General features: G+C 42.4%; 2 protein-coding genes across 5 annotated transcripts in view; one reads left to right on the top strand and one right to left on the bottom strand.

Moving 5' to 3' along the window:
* Nucleotides 1–5,403: 5,403 nt before the first annotated feature.
* On the bottom strand, nt 5,404–10,873 carry LOC132342152 (skin secretory protein xP2-like). The gene is made up of 3 exons (XM_059874380.1): nt 10,865–10,873; nt 8,743–9,549; nt 5,404–8,661 (listed from the first exon to the last, which is right to left on the bottom strand). Exons 1-3 carry the CDS (start codon nt 10,871–10,873, stop codon nt 8,569–8,571), a joined length of 909 nt encoding a protein of 302 aa, XP_059730363.1. The 3' UTR covers nt 5,404–8,568.
* SDCBP (syndecan binding protein) overlaps nt 8,850–23,673 on the top strand; it is a 34,382-nt gene continuing 19,558 nt past the window's right edge. For 2 of the 4 annotated variants that reach the window (XM_025001494.2, XM_025001495.2), the window contains exon 1: nt 8,850–22,289. In XM_025001494.2, the coding sequence (XP_024857262.2) occupies nt 22,167–22,289 (123 nt within the window). In that variant the 5' untranslated portion in view covers nt 8,850–22,166. The remainder of the gene's footprint in view (nt 22,290–23,673) is intronic. The other 2 variants (XM_005215436.5, XM_005215437.4) reach the window with 1 other exon arrangement.

Raw genomic sequence — 23,673 nt, forward strand, 5'->3', positions numbered from 1 at the left:
ATCCCCTGGAGGAGGGCATGGCAACCCACTCCAGTATTCTAGCCTGGAGAATCCCCACGGACAGAGGAGCCTGGCGGGCTATAGTCCATGGGGTCACAAAGCGTTGGACACGGCTGAGTGACTAAGCACATAGCACATTTGTCATTTACTTCCTGAAAAAGGCAGCTTCAGAGAGAAGCTTGTGGATTCTTGCTGGTGTCAGAATGTCTTCATTCTGTCACACAGGAATGATCTAGTTTGGTCCAGTTAGACATCACTTTTTTTTTTTTTTTTTTAATCACTTTGAAGGCATTGTTCCATTGCTTTCTAGCTTCAGGCATTTCTGTTGAGAAGTCCAGTCTCTTCTGATTCTCAATCATGGGTATATGACCTGTTTCTTTTTCCTGGGAATTTATAGGATCTTATCTTTAACGTTTCAAAATATTGCATTGTGGTGTCTTTCTGATGATGAATTGTTCTGGGTTTTCAGTGGTGGTGGTGGTGGTTTAGTTGCTAAGTTGTGTCCAACTCTTTGCAACCCCGTGGACTGAAGCCTGCCAGGGTCCTCTGTCTGTGGAATTCTTCTGGCAAGAATACTGGAGTGGGTTGCCATGCCCTCCTCCAGGGGACTTTCCCAACCCAGGGATCAGACTCGTGTCTCCTGCCTTGGCAGGTGGATTCTTTACCACTGAGCCACCAGGGAAGCCCCAAAACAAAGATGGGCCTTGTTAATGAGGGCCTACATTACAGAGTAATTAGGTCAACTCTGGGTATTTTTAGGTCTTTCCTCCTGAGTTTCTCCTGAGAGGAATCTCTGAATCAACAGCATACTGGAGGCAGGGATGGCTTCAAGTCTGACTGTGGGTTGTCCTTGAAGCTAATGGACAGGTGGACAGTGGGGCTGGGGGGTCTCACTAGTTGGTACATATTTCCATTCCCTCTCCCTTCATTCACTAGAGAGCAGGTCTTCAGTTTCTCCAGACTCAGGTAGTGGACACATTAAGATCCGTGTAATAAGATGTTGACAGGACTGATTCCTTGTGGAGCCTCCAGGGGAGAATGTGTTCTTTATCTTTTCTGGAGTCTAGAGGCTGCCCACATGAGTCCTCTGACCCACAACCACATAGTTTCAATCTTTACTCTCTTCCTTGCATCATCTACTGCCAGCTTTGATTCTCTAGCCACCCCCTCACCCCACCAAAGGACCCTTGTGATTACAACAGACCCAAGTGGATAATACAGAAAGATCTCCCTATCTCAAAATGCTTAACCTAATCTGCCAAGTCCCTTTACCTTATAAGGTAACATATTTACAAGTAGGGGGTTAGGACATGGGCATCTTTGGGGAGGGGTCATTATTCAGCCTACCACCACTGGGAGCTCATGTCACTTCAACTTTAATAAAGGCAAAAACAGTCCTCCCATATTCCCAGCTTCTGAGTCAGCTCATCTTTCTGTGCCACCTCAGCAAATGTACCCTACCTATTTGCTCATCCCACCAACAACTAAGTCTTCCTGATTTTCTTTATCCTAACATTTTTTGGGATTTCTCTGATTTTCTCCATCTCTTCTGTAGTTGACATCAGGACTACTGCAATAGTGTCCTAGTGTGACTCTGCACATTCCAGACTTATCCACACATCCTGTCCATCTCAAGCAATAAGCAGAGTAGTAGTCATTTAAAAGACCAAAGACCCTGATGCTGGGAAAGATTGAAGGCTGGAGAAGGGGACAACAGAGGACGAGATGGTTGGATGGCATAACCGACTCATTGGACATGAGTTTTAGCAAACTCCAGGAGATAGTGAAGGACAGGGAGGCATGGTGTGATGAAATCCATGGGGTTGCAAAGAGTCTGACATGGACATGACTGAGCATCTGAACAACAACAACAAACAACAACAACAAAATCATTTAAATGCAAATCTAATCACCTCTTTTTCAGGAGCTTCTGAACATCCCTGCCTCCTTCTCCAGGTTCATCATAAGCCATCCTTCTCTTCCTGTTGTGTGATGGCCAAAATGGCCTTTCAGCTCCTGAAATGCATCAAGCTTCATTTTAACCAAAGTGCTTTTTTGATTGATCTTCTCTTTGCCTGAAACACTCCCTCCATTTGTCACTTGGCAAACTCTTACTCTTCAGCTTAAGACACATCTTCAAAGATGGCTTCTTTGAACTCTTAAGACTAATTTTTGTTCCCTTATAATATCTTTCCTTGACCTTTTTCTTTTCAAAATTTATTGATGTATAGATGATTTACAGCGATGCATTGATTTCTAACCTACAGCAAAGTGATTCAATTCAGTTCAGTCGCTCAGTCATGTCTGACTCTTTGTGACCCCATGGACTGCAACACACCAGACCTCCCTGTCCATCACCAACTCCCAGAGCTTACTCAAACTCATGTCCATCAAATCGGTGATGCCATCCAACCATCTCATCCTCATCCCCTTCTCCTCCTGCCTTCAATCTTTCCCAGCATCAGGGTTTTTTCCAATGAGTCAGTTCTTTGCATCAGGTGGACAAAGTATTGGAGTTTCAGCTTCAGCGTCAGTCCTTCCAATGAATATTAAGGACTGATTTCCTTTAGGATGGACTGGTTGGATCTCCTTGCATTCCAAGGGACTCTCAAGAGTCTTCTCCAACACCACAGTTCAAAAGCATCAATTCTTTGTCTGGTTCCAAATCAAGAAAGGAGTACGTCAAGGCTGTACATTGTCACCCTGCTTATTTAACTTATATGCAGAGTACATCATGCAAAATACCAGGCTGGATGAAGCACAAGCTGGAATCAAGATTGCCAGGAGAAACACCCAATAACCTCAGATATGCAGATGATACCACCCTTATGGCAGAAAGTGAAGAGGAACAAAAGAGCCTCTTGATAAAAGTGAGAGAGGAGAGGAAAAAGTTGGCTTAAAACTCAACATTCAAAAAACTAAGATCATGGCATGCAGTCCCATCACTTCATGGCAAATAGATGAAGAAACAATGGGAACAGTGAGAGACTTTATTTTTGGGGGCTCCAAAATCACTGCCAATGGTGACCGAAGCCATGAAATTAAAAGATGCTTGCTCCTTGGAAGAAAAACTATGACCAACCTAGACAGCATACTAAAAAGCAGAGACATTACTTTGCCAACAAAGGTTCGTCTAGTCAAAGCTGTGATTTTTCCAGTAGTCATGGATGGATGTGAGAGTTGGACTATAAAGAAAGCTGAGCAAAGTGATTCAGTTGTACATAAATATATTTTTCATATTCTTTGCCTTTATCACAGGATATTGAATATACTTCCCTATGCTATACAGTAGGACCTTGTTGTTTATCATTCTGTATAAACCCTTGAGCTTTTTCTTAAACACTCATCACCACTCTATTTGTGTAATTATTATATTTTAAATTAATTTTTTACAACAGTTTTAGGTTTGCGGAAAAATTGAGCAAATAGCACAGATTGTTTTCATGTACTTCTATCTCCCTAATCACAATTCACCCTTTTCCTAACCTATAGAATTAGTGGTGACTGCAGCCATGAGATTAAAAGACACTTGCTTCTTGGAAGAAAACCTATGACCAACCTAGACAGCATATTAAAAAGCAGAGACAGAATTTTGTTGACAAAGGTCTGTCTAGTCAAAGCTTTGATTTTTCCAGTAGTCATGTATGGATGTGAGAGTTGGACTATAAAGAAAGCTGAGCACTGAAGAATCGATACTTTTGAACTGTGGTGTTGGAGAAGACTCTTGAGAGTCCCTTGGACTGCAAGGAGATCCAACCAGTCCATCCTAAAGGGAATCAGTCCTGAGTGTTCATTGGAAGGACTGATGTTGAAGCTGAAATTCCAATACTTTGGCCACCTGATAAGAAAAACTGACTCATTGGAAAAGACCCTGATGCTGGGAAAGACTGAAGGCAGGAGGAGAAGGGGACGACAGAGGATGAGATGGTTGGATGGCATCACTGACTCAATGGACATGAGTTTGCATAAGCTCTAGGAATTGGTGATGGACAGGGAAGCCTGGCATGCTGCAGTCCATGGGATCACAAGGAGTTGGATGCAACTGAACTTAACTGACTATTAGTATTGTACATCTGTCACCAATGATGGGCCAATACTGATACATCACTGCACATCAGGGTTCTTGGCCATTGTATAGCAAGTTCCATTCCATCAACAATTATTTGACAACAACTGGGTGTCCTGTGGTTTCATTCAACCTGACACTAACTACCCAGAATTATTGTTAGATCCTACAAGTCAAAGGACAAGATCTCTAACAAGACTGCATTCACATCACACAAGAGCCCAAATGGCATCCTCATGATGTTGGCACTTCTGTCCAACTGGTTACACATTCAGTGATTCCCACAGTGCCCCTTCAAGTTTGGTACTTAGCTACTAGTCACTGGAAGCACTGTACTTTGGATTGTGGTTTTATGGCACCCCACTCCACTACTCTTGCCTGGAAAATCCCATGGATGGAGGAGCCTGGAGGGCTGCAGTCCATGGGGTCGCTGAGGGTCGGACACGACTGAGCGACTTCACTTTCACTTTTCACTTTCATGCATTGGAGAAGGAAATGGCAACCCACTCCAGTGTTCTTGCCTGGAGAATCCCAGGGACGGGGGAGCCTGTTGGGCTGCCGTCTATGGGGTCGCACAGAGTCGGACACGACTGAAGTGACATAGCATTAGCATACACAAATAAATTGCCAGGTAGATACATAGAGCAAGGTCTGGAAGAGTCCCCAGGGCAGGAGGTTCTCGTTGTAGACTTGGAGGTGCTTCACTCTCCTGGTACTTCGATATGTTCATTAACCAGGAAGCTCCATCAAGCCCTGGTGTTTAGATTTTTTATTTGGGGTTTTGTTACATAGGTACAATGGATAATATTACTAGCCCATAGATGAACTCACTCTTCAGCACCCTCCCCTTGCCAAAGGTTGGGGAGTGGTGCTGAAAGCACCAACCCTCTAATCTCAGGCTTGGTCTTTCTGGTGATCAGCTTCCATCATGAAGTTTTCTAGGGCCCCTTTTCCCCCGAGCCCTGCTCCAATCAGGAGCCACATTATTAGCATAACAAGGACACATTGGTCACGCATGAAACTCCAAGGGTTCTTAATGCTCCAATCATGGAACTGGAAATGAAGACTTAATACATATACATACATAATTATACTACCTGCTATCCAGAATGTCATGGATCTACCATTACAGTAGCATACAGAATAGCTTCATCATCCTAAAAAAAAATTCCCCTCTGCTTCACATACCTCATCCTTCTCCTATTTTCCAAACCACCGGCAATTGCTGATATTTTTACTGCCTTTATCATTTTACTTTTTTCCACAACATCATATAGTTGGAATCATATAGGATGTAACCATTTTAGACTACCTTCTTTCACATACAATGTGCATTTAAGTGCTTCCCAGGTGGCTCAGAAGTAAAGAACCTGCCTGCCAATGCAGGAGACCTGGGTTTGATCCCTGGATCAGGAAGATCCCCTGGAGAAGGAAATGGCAACATGCCTTTAAGATTCCTCCCTGTTCTCCATGACTTGGTAGTTCATTTTCATTTTATTGCAGAATAATATTTCATTTATGGATGTAGAATGGTTTATGTATTCCTTTATTGAAGGATATCACACTTGCTTCAAAAATTTTGGACGATTATGAATAAAGCTGCTATGAATATTCCTGTGCAGAGTTTTGTGTGGTCTTAAGCTCATTTGAGCAAATATCCACGAGCATGATAATTGGGTGATATGCTGAGAATTTGTTGAGCTTTGTGAGAACTTCCAAATTGCCTTCCAAAGTGGTTGTACCATTTTGCGTTTCCATCAGCAATGGATGAGAGTTCCCGTTGCTCCACATCCTCCTTGGGATTTGGCATTGTCAGTGTTGTGGATTGTAGCCATTCTAAAAAGGTGTGCAGTAGTGTATTTCAAAGTGTTGCTTTAATTTGTAATTCCCTAATGTCATGCTTGTGGACCCTCTTTTCATACACTCAGTTGCTATCTATGGTGAAGTGTCTGTTCAGCTCTTTTGCCCAGTTTTAAACTGGGCTCTTATTGTTGAAGTTTAGGTGTTCTTTAAATATTTTATGTGCAAGTCTTTGATTAGATGTGTAATCAGATTTTTTGATTTGCAAATATCTTCTCTGTTTGTGATTTGTCTTTTCATTCTCTATAAGAGCTTCCCTGGTGATTCAGATGGTAAAGAATCTGCCTGCAATGCAGGAGACCTGGATTCAATCCCTGGGTTGGGAAGATTCCCTGGAGAAGGAAATGGCAACCCACTCCAGTATTCTTGTCTGGAGAATTCCATGGACAGAGGAGCCTGGCAGGCTACAGTCCATGGGATAGAATAGAGTTGGTGTCTTTTAATTCTCTAAACACTGTCTTTCACAAAGAAGAATTTTTAAGTTTTAATGAAGTCTAACTTATTAATTTTTTCTGTCATGGATTGTGCTTTTGGTGTCGTATCTAAAAATTTATGACCAAACCAAAGGTCACCTAGATTTTCTCCTATGTTACCTTACAGAAGTTTTATTGTTTTGAGTTATAAATGTAGATCTATGGTCTATTTCAAGTTAATTTTTGTGAAAGGTGTAAAGTCTCGTCTAAATTAAATTTTTGAATGTGGAGGCCCGGTTGCCCCAGTACCATCTGTTGAAAAGACTACCCTTTGTCTGTTGAATACCTTTGCTCCTTTGTTAAAGATCAATTGAATATACTTGTGTGAGTCTATTTCTGGGTTCTGTATTCTGTTCATTGATCTACATTTTTAGTCTTTTGCAGTTACCATACTGCCTTGATTGAGTGAGTGAGTGAAGTCGCTCAGCTGTGTCCGACTCTTTGCGACCCCATGGACTGTAACCTACCAGGCTCCTCTGTCCATGGGATTTTCCAGGCAAGAGTACTGGAGTGGGTTGCCATTTCCTTCTCCAGGGGATCTTCTTGACCCAGGGATCAAACCCAGGTCTCCCACATTGTAGGCAGACGCTTTACCCTCTGAGCCACCAGGGAAGTCACTGCCTTGATTACTGCTAAGCCGTGTCCAACTTTTTGTGACACCATGGATGGCAGCATGCCAGGCTTCTCTGTCCTTCATGATCTTCAGGAGTTTGTGCATATTCATGACCATTGAGTCAATGATGCAATCTACCCATCTCATCCTCTGTTGTCCCCTTCTTCTCCTGCCCGCAATCTTTCCCAGCATCAGGGACTTTTCCAATGAGTCATCTGTTTGCATCAGGTGGAGAAAGTATTGGCGCTTCAGCATCAGTCCTTTCAGTGAATATCTGGGGTTGATTTCCTTTAGGATTGACTGGTTTGATCTCCTTGCTGTCCAAGGGACTCTCAAGAGTCTTCTCCAGCACTACAATATTAAAGCATCAATTTTTCGGTGCTCAGCCTTCTTTATGGTCCACCTCTCACATCCATACCTGACTACATGATTACTGTAGCTTTATAATACATTTTGATGTTGGCACACACAAGCCTGTGACTTTGTTGTTCTTCTTCCATTTTGGGTTGGCTCTTCTGAGACTTTTGTCTTCCCAAAGAAACTTCTAGATCATTTTCTTGATGTTCAAAAAATACCTTGTTGGGATTTTGACTGAGGTTTTGTGAAATCTATCCACTTCGGGAAAACTGATGTCTTGACAATAGGGATTCTTCCTCTTCATGAATACAGACTTTCTTTCCATTTATTTGTATCTTCTTTGATTCCTTTCATTAGAATTTTAGCTTTTTCCATATGGATTTTTTACATATGTTGTTAGATATACCTAAGTATTGTTTCATTCTTTGTGCTGAGTGATATTGTCTTTAATTTCAAATTCCAGTTGTTCATTGCTGTCATATAGGAAAACAATTGGCTCTTGTATGTTAACCTTGAATCCTGCAACCCTGCTGTAATTGCTTATTAGTTTTAGGTTTTTCTGTGTGGGGGGTCAGTTCTTCAGGAGTTTCTAAGTAACTATGTCGCCTGTGAACAAAAGTAATTTTATTTCTTTCTTCCCGTTCCAGTTGTTTTTACATGTCTATTAGTTGGACCAACAACTCTTTGAAGTCTTAAGTTTTCATCTTATTGTCATCTCTTTTATGCTCAGATTTTTATTTAACCATAGGTTAAATTATCATGGCACTAAATAATTTAGCTAGAAATAAAATGCTTCTAAGTTAATGCTGTTTTTTCAAGTACTGCTATTCCATGGTAAGTATGGAAAACGTAGGTAAAATGTGCCTCAGTGTCTTTGCCCCCTAAAGAAGATGGTTGTATCTACCTTTGATGTAAGCACCAAATTAAGACTACCGTATATACCTTATGTTCTTAGGACAGTTCCTAATAGTTTTTCAGTTTTTGATTAGGATACAGGTATTACTTTTGTGGACTACGACACATAACCTTCAACAACCAGCAAACTTAAATCAGACAGACAAAGAGTAATAAAAACCAAAGAGAAAAGTTATAGCGCAAAGAAGGCAGGAGTCCAGAAGGGTTAGTGGGAGGAATGTTTAACAGCCTGTGAGTGTGGTGGAAGTCTAAGGCTGGCCAGGAAATCGCCGAACGACAGGTTCTCAGGACTCTGTTGGAGGTGATGGGAACCAAGTGAGCATGTGCGCAGGTGAACAGCAGCAGTAGGCAGGTGGTACAGGGCCGAAGTGCAGGAACTGTGGGGAGAGGAGCAGGTGGGCTAGAGCGGCAGGAGGTGAGAGCCGCCCCCCGCCCTGTTACCATGGGGACCGGGTCACCTGACCGGGCGCCGCGCGCCTGCGCGGGCGGAAAGCGGGGGCGGTGCGGTGACGCGCGGCGCGGGCGGTCCTCGGGAGCGCGCCGCCCTCTTCCCTCTGGGTTTCAGAAGTCCGAGCCAGTGACCGGTGGCGGAGCGCGGGTCTCAGCGGCTTCGGTGAGCAGCCCTGGGGGGCACCGGGGGACGCTCGCGCGGCGTCTCGGGCGCGGGGACGGGGAGCGGGAAACCTGGGGGAGTCGGGGCCGCTGGGCTGGGGACATTTCGGCGGCGGCCTTTCCTCAGTGGGCTCCGCTTCGCGCCCCTCGCGGCGCCCAGCCGGCCCGGGGGCGTAAGTTTGCGCGACGGCGCCCCTCTGCCCGCCCGCGGCCTTGCGGGTTTCGGGGTCCCCGTCCGGAGAGGGGGCCGGGGAGGGAGCCTGAGGCCCGACCGGGGACGACGCAGGCAGCCCCCCGTCCGCCGCGACTCTTTGTTCGTGTTGGGTGGGCCCGGGGCCGGTGCGGGGGCAGCCGCCGGCTCTGGTCCCTGTGCCGCGATCCGGGTGTGCGGAGTCGCCCTCGGCGGCGGCGGCCGCGTCCGAACGTCCGGAGTTGGAGGGAGGTGGTGGTCGGCGGGCGCAGCCTTGACTTTCTGGAAGGGGGTGGGGAGGCTGCTCGCGGCGCTGGTTTGTAGAGAAGTTGGAGGAAAGGGAGAAGAGCTCCTGGCTGGGTGAGCGCGGCAGGAAACGTTCCCGGAGGGCTCGCCTTTCAGAGCCTTCCGAGCTTTCCTTCCAGGATTTCCCTATAATGACGGGAAGGCGGAAACTTAACAGCTACGGAAAGTTTCCCCTTTCACCAAAACGTGCTTATATCATCGTGGAGTCTTGTATGATGCCGATTTTAAAAAGAAATGTCTAGGTTTATCTAGTCTGTGTTGTGTATGTGGTCCGCACACCCATTTACTGTTATTTTTAATATCATGTACATTTACTGTTATTTTAAATATCGTGTGCACTTCCTAGAAAGTAGGTTTGGTTTACCAAGCTCATAACATCCAGTGTTTCGAAGAAAAAACTCCTGACTAAAAAGGAAAATGACATGGAAGAAGAGCCACAGGCTGGTTAGCTGTATCTCAAATGTATATAAATGGTCAGTTTAAAGTTTGTTCCTTTAAGCTTTTCTATTTGAGGTTGAGGGCAAACAGTAAAAATGTATGTTTTCATTTGCTCTGTTACCAACTTAATTCTACAAACTTTTGTTCTTTAAATGGTGTGTAAACATTATAAATCAGATTGTGCTACAGAATTAAGGGAATGTCTTTTAATAGGTTCAGGAAATCGTCATCCTGTTATAGTACATATTTATCTTTGGCAGCATTAATTTTTCGTTATGTTTGGGCATTTTAAGAAAGGATGTGAAAATCGTGACTAAAAGAGGAAGTATTTACTAATAGTCGGCGGTTGAACCTACTTTTCAATAAACAGTTCCCTAAGTTGAGCATGACTCAACTATATTTTTTCCTGTTTTTGCCGGATTTAGATACTTTTAGATAGCAAATGCCAAAAGTCTCTAAAAGGATTCCCACCCCTTCAACTGTTATGTGTAGTAATAGATATATTCACAATTATTAATGTTTCCAAGTGCTGCCAAGATTTTTTTGTGTATTAGTCTTTGAGGAAGTAATCAGTTAACGTGACTCAACATCTAAGTGAAGAAAAGCAGGGTACATAGTGTGTACTGTTCCCTTCCTTCAAGGTCCTCTAGCCAGCCTTATTCTCTTACTGTAGGAAACAGCTGTTTTGCATTTCTTAGGTATCTTTATAGGGATATTTTACTTTTCTTTTTTTAATTGCGGTAAAGGACACAACTTGGTGCCTGAACAGCAGGCATCACAAGTGCATGTAAACATTACAAGTGTACAGTTCAGAGGTATTAAATATACTGACGTTGTCATGCAACCATCACCACTGTCCATTCCCTTAGCTCTTTTCATCTTGTTCTCAGTAAACAGTAATGCCCCATTCTCTCCTCCTCCCAGCCCCTGGCAACCATTTTGGTACTTTGTGTCTCTTACGATTTTGACTAGTGCAGCAACCTCATGTAAGTGGGATCAGGGTGTTTGTCTTTTTTATATTTGGTTTATTTTACTTGGTTCATGTTTTCAGAGTTCATCCATGTTATATATTGCAGAATCACCTTCCATTTTAAGGCAGGGTAAAATTCCATTGTGTATGTGTGTGCGGGCATACATTTGTACACACAGTTATACCACATTTTGCTTATCCATTCATCTGTTGATGGACACTTGGGTTGCTTCCAAGGTTGAGCTAATTTGGGGGGAGGGGGGTCTCCTATACTGTTTTTTAAAGCACCTGTACCCAGGGGATGCAGTTGTAAAGAGTCTGCCTGCCAGTGCAGGAGACCTGGGTTCCATCCCTGGGTCGGAAGATCCCCTGGAGTAAGGAAGGGCAACCCACTCCAGTATTCTGGCCTGGAGAATCCCATGGACAGAAGAGCCTGGTGGGCTACAGTCCGTGGGGTTGCAAAGAGTCAGACACGACTGAGCAGCTGAACACACACGTGTGAACACACACCATTTTACATTCCCACAAACAGTGAATTAAGTGTTCTAAATTTTCCACATCCTCACCAAAACTTGTTTGGTTTTTTGGGTAGTTGTCACTCTTGTGTATGTGAGGTGGTATCTCATAGTTTTGATTTGCATTTCCGTAATGATTAGTGGTGTTGAGCATCCTTTGTCGTGATTGTTGCCTATTCCTCTATAGTCTTTGGAGGAATGATTATTCATGTTCTTTGCCAATTTTGTTTTTGTTGTTTTAGGACTTCTCTAAATATTCTGGACATTAGTCCCTTATCAGATATGATTTACAAATATTTTTACCCATTCAATGAGTTACCTTTTTATGCTGTTGATAATGTTGTTTGACACAAAAAGTTTTTTAGTTTTCATGAAGTCCAGTATGTCAGTTTGTTCTTTTGTGACCTTTGCCTTTGGTGTCATGTCCAAGAAATCATTTTCAAATTGAATGTCAGGAATGTTTTGTCCCATGTTTTCTTCTAAGAGTTTTATTGTTTTAGGTCTTACGTGTAGATCTTTGATCCATTTTGAGTTTATATATATATATATATATCAGATCAGATCAGTCGCTCAGACCTGTCTGACTCTTTGCGACCCCATAAATCGCAGCATGCCAGGCCTCCCTGTCCATCGCCAACTCCCGGAGTTCACTCAGACTTACGTCCATCAAGTCAGTGATGCCATCCAGCCATCTCATCCTCTGTCGTCCCCTTCTTCTCTTGCCCCCAATCCTTCCCAGCATCAGAGTCTTTTCCAATGAGTCAACTCTTGGCATGAGGTGGCCAAAGTACTGGAGTTTCAGCTTTAGCATCATTCCTTCTAAAGAAATCCCAGGGCTGATCTCCTTCAAAATGGACTGGTTGGACCTCCTAGCAGTCCAAGGGACTCTCAAGAGTCTTCTCCAACACCACAGTTCAAAAGCATCAATTCTTAGGCGCTCAGCCTTCTTCACAGTCCAACTCTCACATCCATACATGACCCACAGGAAAAACCATAGCCTTGACTAGATGGACCTTTGTTGGCAAAGTAATGTCTCTGCTTTTCAATATGCTATCTAGGTTGGTCATAACTTTCCTTCCAAGGAGTAAGCGTCTTTTAATTTCATGGCTGCATTCACCATCTGCAGTGATTTTGGAGCCCAGAAAAATAAAGTCTGACACTGTTTCCACTGTTTTCCCATCTATTTCCCATGAAGTGATGGGACCAGATGCCATGATCTTCGTTTTCTGAATGTTGAGCTTTAAGCCAACTTTTTCACTCTCCGCTTTCACTTTCATCAAGAGGCTTTTGAGATCCTCTTCACTTTCTGCCATAAGGGTGGTGTCATCTGCATATCTGAGGTTATTGATATTTCTCCCAGCAATCTTGATTCCAGCTTGTGTTTCTTCCAGTCCAGCGTTTCTCATGAGGTACTCTGCATATAAGTTAAATAAGCAGGGTGACAATATACAGCCTTGACGTACTCCTTTTCCTATTTGGAACCAGTCTGTTGTTCCATGTTCAGTTCTAACTGTTGCTTCCTGACCTGCATACAAATTTCTCAAGAGGCAGGTCAGGTGGTCTGGTATTCCCATCTCTTTCAGAATTTTCCACAGTTTATTGTGATCCACACAAAGTATACACACGCATATATATTTATATGGTGTTAGATAAGGGTCCATCATCATTCTTCTGTGTGTGGTTATCCAATTTTCCCAGTGCCATTTGTTGTAAAGATGGTCTTTTTCCATTGAATGGTCTTTAGACCCTTGTCAGAGATGATTTGACCATGTATATGAGGGTTTATTTTAGGCTGTCTCTTCCATTTGTCTGTGTTTGTCTTTGTGCCAATACTATACCATTTTCAATACCATAGCTTTATAGTAAGTTTTGAAATCAGGACATGCGAGTTCTCCAGTTTTGTTTCTACAATTGTTTTTAATTTCTTTTAGCAGTGTTTTGTGGTTTCCATTGTACAAGTTTTTTACTTCCTTGATTGAATAAATTCCTAAGTAGTTTATTATTTTTGATGCTCTTGAATATGGAATTGTCTTTGTGTTTTTTCCTGATTGTTCACTATTTATGTGTAGAATTGCAATTGATTTTTGTGCCCTGACTATCCTGTTTCATTGGTGAATTTATTAGTTCTAATGCTTTTTTGTGAAGTTGTTAAGGTTTGCTAAACTCTAAGCATATAAGGTCATATCTGAAAATGTAGATAATTTTACTTCTTTTCAGAGAAGGAAATGGGAACCTACTCCAGTATCCTTGCCTGGAAAGTCTCATGGACACAGGAGCCTGGTGGGCTGCAGTCCATGGGGTCACAAAGAGTCGGGCACGACTGAGCGACTAACACTTAACACTTACTTCTTTTCTAATCTGGATATCTTTTATTTCTTTTTCTTAACCTAACTGCTTTGGCTAGAACTTCCAGTACTATGTGTGGAAGAGTAGTGTTGAGAGTGGGCATTCTTGCCTTGTTCATGATCCCAGAGGAAAAATAATTAGTCTTTCACCTTTAAGTATAACGTTTGCCATGGGTTTTGCATTATATGGCTTTTATTATGTGGCCTTTGCTTCCTCCTGTGCCTTTTGTGTCTTTATTATAAAAGGTGCTGAATTTTGTCAAGTGCTTTTTATATATCAATGAGATGATTGTGTTTTTTTCCACTTCATTTTGTTGATATGATGTATTGCTTTGAACAGTTCTTATATGTTGAACTAACTTTCTCTCCCAATAATGAACCCCATTTGTTAAGAAGTGTCTAATCTGTTTAATATGCTGTTCTGTTCATTAGTATTTTGGTGAGGATCGCATCAGTGTTCATAAGGGATATTGGTTTGTAGTTGTCTGGCTTTGGTATCAGGGTAATACTGTCCTCATAGAATGAAAGTGTTCCTTTTTCAACTGTTAGCAAAATTTTGAGGATTGGTATAGTTCTCTTTTATATATTTAGTAGAGTTCACCAAAGACGCCATCAGATCCAGGGTTTTTCTTTCTTGAGAGATTTGACTACTGATTCAATCTCTTCACTAGTTACTGGGCCTATTCAGATTTTCTGTTTCCTTGTGAGTCTTAATAGGTTTTGTGTTTTAGGAATTTGTCCATTTCATCTAGGTTATTCAGTTTTTTAGTGTCCATTTGTTCATAGTGCACTTTTCATATAGTCTGTTTTATTTCTGTAGAAACAGTGATAATATTCCCACTTTCATTTTAGCATATATTTCTTTTTTTTTTTCTTAGTCTATTTAGCTAAAGGTTTGTCAATTTTGTTGATCTTTTTGTAGAACCAAATTTAGGTTTCAGTAATTTTAATTTATTTTTTCTGTTCTCTATTTCATTTGTTTCTGTTCTCATCTCGGCTGCTTACTTCTGCTAGCTTTGGGTTTAGTTTGTGTTTTCTTTTCTGGTTGTTTATTTCCCCCTTATTTTATCACAAATTTGAGCGTGCTTTATATACTGGCCTGAATGGTGCTGTATTTTTTCCAGGTAGTGATAATATTTTGGATCTCTTTCACTATCTTGTCTGTTTAGTACTTCCTCTTTTGTTTCAAGAATTTTGCTATTATAGTTGGTACTTCAGTGAATAAAATTCTACATATGTTGCTTTTTGTATGTAGATATATTTATAGACTAAAACCTGAAGTGGTATTTGTGGGTTGGAGAGTATCTGCATTTACAGTTTTGGTAGATACTGCAACTCACTTTTTATGGAAATTGTACTACTTTACACTTATACCAGTAATATATGTGTTTCTCAAAGCCTCATTACCAGAGAGCATTGTCAAACTTTGTATTTTTGTCTGTTCAATGGGTGGGAAATGGGTAAAAAAATGTTATTCTATTTAGAGTAGATGTCATATGACCATATTTCTCAATGGCTTATCATAACAATCTCCCTGGATATTTATTGAAAGAATTCCTAAATTCCTAAGCCGTTTCATGCAATCTGTGTCTGTATTTTTAACTAGTGCTCAAATACTTGTGATTTGGTGATTTGCCAGGTTTAGAAACATAGCTGTGGAAGACTTTGCATCAAAGTGTGTTCCTTGACACCATCTGGAGTCGTCTGGAATGTATGATTGTATGATTCATTGTATGAATCAACTTGAACATAAGAACCCCAAAATCTTATTCTAAATTTTTGTAGCATTTAAAGGTATATGTAGATGAAATGGGCATTGTCTTTGAGGACAACTGATCGCTCATCAGATGTCATCCATAAAGTTGAGAGATAACCCATTTTAAACTCTTCCAGATTTCAGTCACATTTCTAATACAGCTTACTAGTGCGTTTAATTCTTCCTGCAGTTGGTTATCAAAACTTTTACATTACTGGTTTTAGATTTCATATTCATCTCTAATAGGTTCTAACATTACTGTCTGGTAACTTTTGTACCTGTGTTGTCAAAAAGCAATATTTTTTGTGGGGATGACAATTTATATTTGCAGAGAATTTTTGTGTGTGAAATTTTGTGGCGATGACTGTCTATTTCTCTATTTTCAGAGAATTTTCACTTATACTTTTATAAACATCAATTAGAATAGTCAGTGCAGCAAAGTTTCAAAAATTTCTCTACCTTGCTATTGTAAGGCGCATGTGGAGAAAAAGAGTGAGCCGGGCAGTCAGGCAAGAGAAGGAAATTTATTAGAGGGAAAACGAGAGGGTGACTGGCCTTTAAGGAGATCCAGTGTCCTCCCTTTCTAATGGGGTCTTCTTACACCCCGCCATTGAAAAATTCTCTGAAGGGATAGTTAATTTTTAGCCTGTAGCTGAGTCCTGTAATCATGTAGCTGGAGGTCTGGAATCCAATGGTTTCGTAGCCTTGAGTAGGTAGGTGCCAATTCCTTCCTCCTTCCCTTATTCCTAAGAAAGAATGAAAGTTTTGAAGTAGAACTTCTGAGAAAAAAAATCTTAATTTTAAATTGTATCCCTTGGACCCTGATACAGAGGATTAACAGAGAAGGCAATGGCACCCCACTCCAGTACTCTTGCCTGGAAAATCCCACGGATGGAGGAGCCTGCTGGGCTGCGGTCCATGGGGTCGCTGAGGGTCGGACACGACTGAGCGACTTCACTTTCACTTTTCACTTTCATGCATTGGAGAAGGAAATGGCAACCCACTCCAGTGTTCTTGCCTGGAGAATCCTAGGGACGGGGGAGGCTGGTGGGCTGCCGTCTGTGGGGTCACACAGAGTCGGACACGACTGAAGTGACTTAGAAGCAGCACAAGAGGGTTAAGGGGCAGATTTCTGGACTCTGTTTCAGACTTATGTTTCAGTTTCTGGGTCTAGGACTCAATTTCTGTTATTAACAAGATTTCCAGATTATCCTTATGGACTTAAAAATTGAAGATGCTAGGGCTCACATGGGGTCTAATTGATAAGATGGCTCATTATGTCTGCCTCGCAAATGAAGAATAAAATCATGGTGATCTGCGAGACTGACCAAATTGCCCAAATGGCATTTTGTTTTCTCACTGGCCCCTATCTTCTCAAAGCTGTGAGACCACCAGATTCCAGACCTTCAGCTGCGTGACCACAGGACTCAACTACAGGCTAAAAATTAACCATCCCTTCAGAGAATTTTTCATTGATGGGGTATAAGAAGGACCCCATCAGAAAGGGAGGACACTGGTTCTCCATAAGAGCCAGTCACCCTCTCTTTTTCCTCTAATAAATTTCCCTTTTATTGCCTGACTGCTCAGCTTACTCTTTTTTTCTGCACTCGCCTTAAGATACGATGTTTGAGAACCTTAAGCAGGTTTTTTACTATGGTAGTACTCTGGGCTACTTTTCTATAGAACATTTCAATTGTTTCCTGTGCTGTGAGGTGATACCTCATTGTGGTTTTGATTTGCATTTCCCTGATGGTGTTGAACACCTTTTCCTGTATCTGTTGGCTGGCTGTCTTTGTGAAAATGTCTGTCCAGCTCCTCTGCCCAGTTTTTAATTGGATTCAGTGTACAGGTCTTTCAGCTCCTTATTTAAATTGATACCTCTGTTTGATGCAATTGTAAGTGGAATTATTTTCTTAATTTCTCTTTCTGATAGTGTATTTTTAGTGTATAGAAATGCAACAGTTTTGTGTATGATTTTGTATCTTGCAGCTTTACTGATTTTATTAATTCTAATAGTTTTTGGTGAATCTTAGGTTTTCTTCATATTTATAATGTGTTACCTGTAAATAGTAAGTGTTTTACTTCTTCCCTTCCTTTTGGAAGGGTGCCTTTTCTAACTTTTGCTTACCTAGTTGTTCTGGCTAGGACGTCTAGTAGTGTATTGAGTAAAAGTGGCAAGGTGGGATTCTTGTCACTGCATTTTATACCCCCCTACCCTTTTTATGCTTTTGATGTTACAGTTTACATCCTTTTATCTGTGTTGCCCTTAACAAATGAGTGTAGTTACAGATGTTTGATTTTTTGTCTTCAATGATTATTCTAGCTTTATAAGTAATTAGTCCACCATCTTTATAGCTTTAGGCTATTCTAAATTTTCTATATTTACTTTTACCATTGGGATTTAAACTGTGTTTTCCTGTTACTAATTAGCACCTTTTTGTTTCAACTTAAATCTCTAAAATTTCTCTTGAGGTTGGGCTAGTGGTGATAAACTCCAGTATTCGCTTGTCTGGGAAATTCTTTACCTCACCTCCAAATCTGAAGGACTTTCTGGGTGGAGTATTCTTTCAGCTGTTAGTCCCTTCTGTCCTAGAGTTTCTGCTGAAGAACTGCTTAGTCTTTTGGGGGTTCTCTTGTGCATAACAAGTTGTTCTCTTGTGAGTTTTTAAGAGTCTTTCCTCGTCTTGACGTTTGAGTTATAACATGTCATGGTGTGGGTGTCTTCATCTCTTTTTGGAACTCCCTGAGCTTCCTGGATCTGAGTGTCTGTTTCCTTCCTCCAGTTAGGGAAACTTACAGCCATTGTTTCTTCAAATTGGTTACCTCTTTTCCTTCAGAGACCCTTACCATGCGAATGTTGGTAGCATGGTGGTGTCTCTAAGTCCTTTAAGCTGTTTTCATCCTTTTTTCTTTCTGCTGCTCTGACTTGCACCGCCCTGTCTACTGGTTTGTTTCTTCTCTTCTTCAAGTTCGTTTCTTCCTGCATTCTGCTTCCTCTAGTCTGCTGGTGAACCCTCTGTCATATTTTTTCAGTTTTCATATTTTTTAGTTTTAAGATTTCTGCTTGCTTACATTTTCTGTATCTTTTGAAATTCTTACTTTGTTCATATGTTGTTCTCCTGAACTTAGCCTCTATTGTAACTTAAAACCTTATCGGGTAAATCGCTTGTGTGTACTAAGTCCCCTCAGTCATGTCTGACTCTTTGCAACCTCATGGACTGCAGCCCGCCAGGCTCCTCTGTCCATGGGATTTTCCAGGCAAGAATACTGGAGTGGGTTGCCGTGCCCTCCTCCAGGGGATCTTCCTGACCCAGGGATCAAACCCGTGTTTCTTACGTCTCCTACATTGGCAGGCAGGTTCTTTACCAGTAGTGCCATCTGGGAAGCCCAATTTTTTTTATTGAGGCTTTATCTTGGTCTTTTGTTTGGATTCTGTTCTTTTGTTTCTTCATTTTTCTTGACACCCTTTTTTAGATAAAACAGGCACCCCATCTGATCCTGAATGACTAGTCTCATAGGAGATGAGCTTTCTCATTCAGCCCTGCACTTGTACCTTGTTGTATCATACCTTTTTAATTTTCCAAGCAGCCTACTGTATTGCTTTTGGCTCTCAGTAGCTGAGGCTGTGCCCGGGTCTGTCACTGGCCCAAAGGGGAGGATCCCAGTCAGCACCTAAATTCAGGCTGGTGTGAAGCCAGACCCAGACCCTCAGGCAGCAGCTTTTAAAGTATACAAATGTTCCTCTACACTGAGCCTGGCAGGAGAGCCAGTTTCCTGTGTCTGTTTGCTGCAGTCCTGTTGAGCTGAGGAAGACAAGCCCTGCTGACTTCCGGAGCGAGGCTGTCCCGGAATGTTCCCTATAGGTGACTACCTTGGCACTGGGTCCTTTCTCAGAGACACTGGCTACCACAGATGGGGCAGAGGGGGGTGCAGAGATGGGGCCTGCTGGCCCTTCCAGTCTTTGGAGAGAATTATAGCCCCTGGGTGTATGTTTAATTAGAAGCCTGCTTGCTCTTCAGGCCCCAGCTATGAAGATAAGGTAATAGATCTCTTCTAGAGAGTCTGGGGTGTATTCAGTCTGCTGTCTTTACACTGTGCCCTGGAGAGAACCTGTGAAGAACTGTTTTCTCAGTAGGCCAGCTGATGGGGCACCAACTTGAAATGGGTTTCACAGTTAGACCATCACGGGGTCGCACCTGGGTGCAGCCAGGACCAAGTGAAAGCCCTGTTGTCCTCCTCAACAGACACAGCCCACTCTTGGCTTGTCAGTGATGGGGCACTCAGTTAGGGTCTCCCTGGATACCTGAAGCTGCCTTTGGGGTGAGTGTGTCGTATGGGTTCAGTCCCTCCCAGGTGTCCGTCATGAGAGCCGCTCTCTAGCCCAGTTGCCTGCTCCTCATCTGTAGGAGCACTTGCAGTCCTGTGGGACCCATGAACGGACGTCTTGCTGACCATCAGAGCCTGGCTATCAGGGGGCATCCCTGGTGGCAGCTACAAAAACCAGAGCACCTGATGTGTTGCGCTGTTGTTTTTTTTTTAATAACTGGTTCTGCAATCCTGAATTTCCATCATCCTAAGATTTCTTAAAAAAAAAAAAAAAACCTTAAGACTAAACAAGTAGATAAGTATTATTTTAACTTTTAAATGATCGCATGGTTTTAAAAAATTTATTTTTATTTATTTGGCTGTGCTGGGTCTTAGTTGCAGCACTCAGGATGTTTTAGTTGCTGCTTGTGGAATCTAGTGTCCTGACCAGGCATTGAACCCGGACTGCCTGCATGGGGAGTCAAAGGGGAGACCAGTTTAGTGGGTGGTTTGAGGGAAGGAATGAGTCAGTAACTCAGAAAATGATGAGTACTGCCATTTCAGGTGATACTAACTAGATGACTTTACCAGCAGGTTTCCTACTTCAAGAATCAAAGCATCGCAGCTAGAAAGATATTCACAGATAAACCGCTATGGTATTTGAGTCCTTGAGGTCTTTGGTCTGTGTGCATATTTAAAGGAAGTTACTGCAACATTGCCCTGAGGAGGTAGAGGTCAGAAATCTTAATGCTGAGGCAGAATCCTCAAGTATTATTTGTCTTTAGATATTCTGGAAAAACCCTGAGACTGTTCCAAGCATTGAGAAGCTGCTTAGTAGAATCCAAATTGGGGGCCAGTGCTGGAGAAGACCGTCTTGAGAGTCCCTTGGACAGCAAGAAGATCAAACCAGTCAATCCTAAAGGAAATCAACACTCAGTATTCATTGGAAGGGCTGATGCTGAAGCTCCAATACTTTGGCCACCTGATGTGAAGAGCCGGCTCATTGGAAAAGACCTTGATGCTGGGAAAGATTGAAGGCAGGAGAAGGGGACGACAGAAGATGAGATGGTTAGATGGCATCACCGATTCAATGGACATGAGTTTGAGCAAACTCTGGGAGATGGTGAGGGACAGGGAAGCCTGGCGTGCTGCAGTCCATGGGGTCGTAAAGAGTTGGACACGACTGAACAACGGCAGTGGGATGCACAGGGGTACAGAGGCCTTGAACAAGGCATGGAGAGATTCAGGGAGGCTGCAGAAAGCGTAGAGCGAGCCAGATCTGGTCTGGGGTCAGTGAGGAGCACCAGTTCTTTCCAGGAGTTAGACCAGTGAAGCCATGCTGTCACAGTGAGGAATGTGATGACTGGAGTAGATGCAGAGGGCCTGGAGCACTGAGAGCTAAGCTCCCCTCCTCCTGGTTCTCCAGGCAGCTGAAGGGAAGGCCTGGACCGAGACTCCTTTCTTCACTTGCTACAGTGTAGTGTTTATCTGATAGAGTCCTAAGTGAGAGTGAAGTGAGAATTTTGACACTGATGTAATGCAGGTATTTTCAGAATCCTCTTAAATCTCATTAGTGGTCATTCTGAAATTCCAACCATAATTGAAAGGATATCCAGTAGCTTTGTGGTTTTTCACAGAGGTCTGAGTGTTTTTCACACTTCACATTAGGTCAAAGATTTAAATACACCATACAAGTGATTCAGAAATAATGCAAGAATTTATTGTTCTCATGGAAAGCTGTTAATAGTGTTGTTCAAAGTAGTGGCTGCTGCTGCTAAGTCGCTTCAGTCGTTTCCAGCTCTGTGCAACCCCATAGACAGGAGCCCACCAGGCTCCCCCATCCCTGGGATTCTCCAGGCAAGAACACTGGAGTGGGTTGCCATTTCTTTCTCCAATGCATAAAAGTGAAAAGTGAAAGTGAAGTCGCTCAGTTGTGTCCGACTCTTGGCGACCCCATGGACTATAGCCTACCAGGCTCCTCCATCCATGGGTTTTCCAGGCCAGAGTACTGGAGTGGGGTGCCATTGCCTTCTCCGAAAAGTAGTGGACTTGTTGGGAATTCCCTGGTGGCCTGGTGGTTGGGATCCTGGATTTTCATGGCCATGGCCCAGGTTCAGTCCCTGGTTGGGGAACTGAGATCCTATAAGCTGCATGGCAAAAAAAAAAAAAAACAAACCCAAAAACCCAATGAAGGAGTAGACTTACAAGACAATTATTTTTGCTCTCCCTTGTTTTGATGATATTGTCTAAAATATTTAATAAACATTTGTTTTCTGTCAGAATAAGACATTGTGTTAGACAAATGTGGTCCTTGATCTCAAATAGCCAGAGTTAAACATAAAATAGCTATACTGAAAGGCAGAGGGAAACTGCTGAACTGAGAGAAATATCAGACTAAGGTCATCAAAGGTGACCTCACAGAAGGGGCTCTTGACTAAGATTGTGATGGAAAAGCCCTGGAAGGACATTCCAGGGAGAAGACAAAGCTTTTACAAAGATCCCGAGGCACAGAAGCACATAATGCTTGGAGTGAAATTGGATGAGATGAGACCACAAAAATCGTTTCAGGTAAAATGATTGAGGAATCCTTTGTATTTTATAAGAATAGTGAGATTTAAGGTCAGCTTACTTAAACTGACTTTTTAAAGAGTGTAAGTTGGGGTGCTACTTGCTGCTGTTTTAAAAGATGCTGTATCTTTTCTAGGCCTGAATGTGTGTGTGTTGGTGGGAGGGGGAGTAATGAGTGACCTCAAAGCTGTTCAAACAACGTCAGTTAATATTTGAAGAAAAGCGTCTGTGGGGAAAAAAATTTTAGAAAACTACTCTGAGTTTTAAACCATTCATCCAGTTCATTTTTCATGGGGGAAAAAAAAAAGGGGGATCTTGTAGGTGACCAGTGGCAGACCCTGACCAGTGGCAGAACCAAGAATAGAACTAACACCTGGATTGCTAGTCAGCATTAGTCTCAGTGAATTTAGAATGGTTTTGTTTATGATGTTGATACATGGGTGGAAAGTGTCAATAAAATGTGATTAAGGAGAAAACTTCTAGAGAACTGATCTTTGGAGACACAAAAGGTAACTGTTTTGTTTTCCTGGATTAATAGGGTTAAGACGTATTTAATTGTGCTTTTTTAAGAATTTGCATTTTATTCACAAACCGAGGCCCTATTCTCCTCTTCAAAACTGTATCATGCTACTTCTCTTCAGCGTTTTATTGGAGGTTCTATTCCAGGGTGGTTAGGCAAGAAAAAGGAATACATAGGCAAAGGATTTAAATAGATGTTTCTTCAGAGAAGATATACAGATTGGCCATCTAGGTTCATGAATATCCTTAGTTATTAAGGAATTAGGAGTCAAATCTACAGTGAAGTGCTGCTGCACATCCACTCGGACCGCTGTAATTGAAAAGACCGACAATAGCAAGTGTGTATGAGCCCTTTTATATAAGGGACTTGAGCATCTACAGACTTCCATGTATGCAGGGGAGACTTTTAGAACTAGTGCCCCGCAGAGACCGAGGGACAACGGTATTGTAGTGGCCAAGTTAGGGAAAAATTGGAACCCTCACACCTGTTGGTGGGAATGTGAAATAGTGCAGTCACTTCAGAAACCAGTTCCTCAAAAAGTTAAATACAGAGTCACCATATAACCTAGCAGTTCTACTCTTAGCTGTGTCTGAAGACAGTTGAACATTATATGTTTTTGTAAAAACTGGGGTGTAAATGCTTGTTAGCCTTATTAGCAGCATTATTCATAAGTTAGAAAGTGAAAAGTCACCCAAAACATCATCGACTGACTGGATCCCAGAAGTGAATGGGGAAGGGCATGGGGAGTGCCTTGTTGCTGTCTCCGTGCTGGGAGCCTGCTCAGCAGTGCTGGGGACTGTCGCTGCTGCTCCCTGCAGTGGCCTGGCTGGAGGAGGACACTGCAAGTTGGGTGAAAACACCCTT

This window comes from Bos taurus, chromosome 14 (assembly GCF_002263795.3).
Source record: "Bos taurus isolate L1 Dominette 01449 registration number 42190680 breed Hereford chromosome 14, ARS-UCD2.0, whole genome shotgun sequence".
Taxonomy (NCBI): Eukaryota; Metazoa; Chordata; class Mammalia; order Artiodactyla; family Bovidae; genus Bos; species Bos taurus.

Excerpts from the sequence above, each read along its gene's own strand:
- LOC132342152 (XM_059874380.1), bottom strand. Across the intron at positions 8,662-8,742 it reads GGCGCGCGGCGCCCGGTCAG|TTCCTGCACTTCGGCCCTGT; the intron begins GTGACCCGGTCC and ends CTCTCCCCACAG.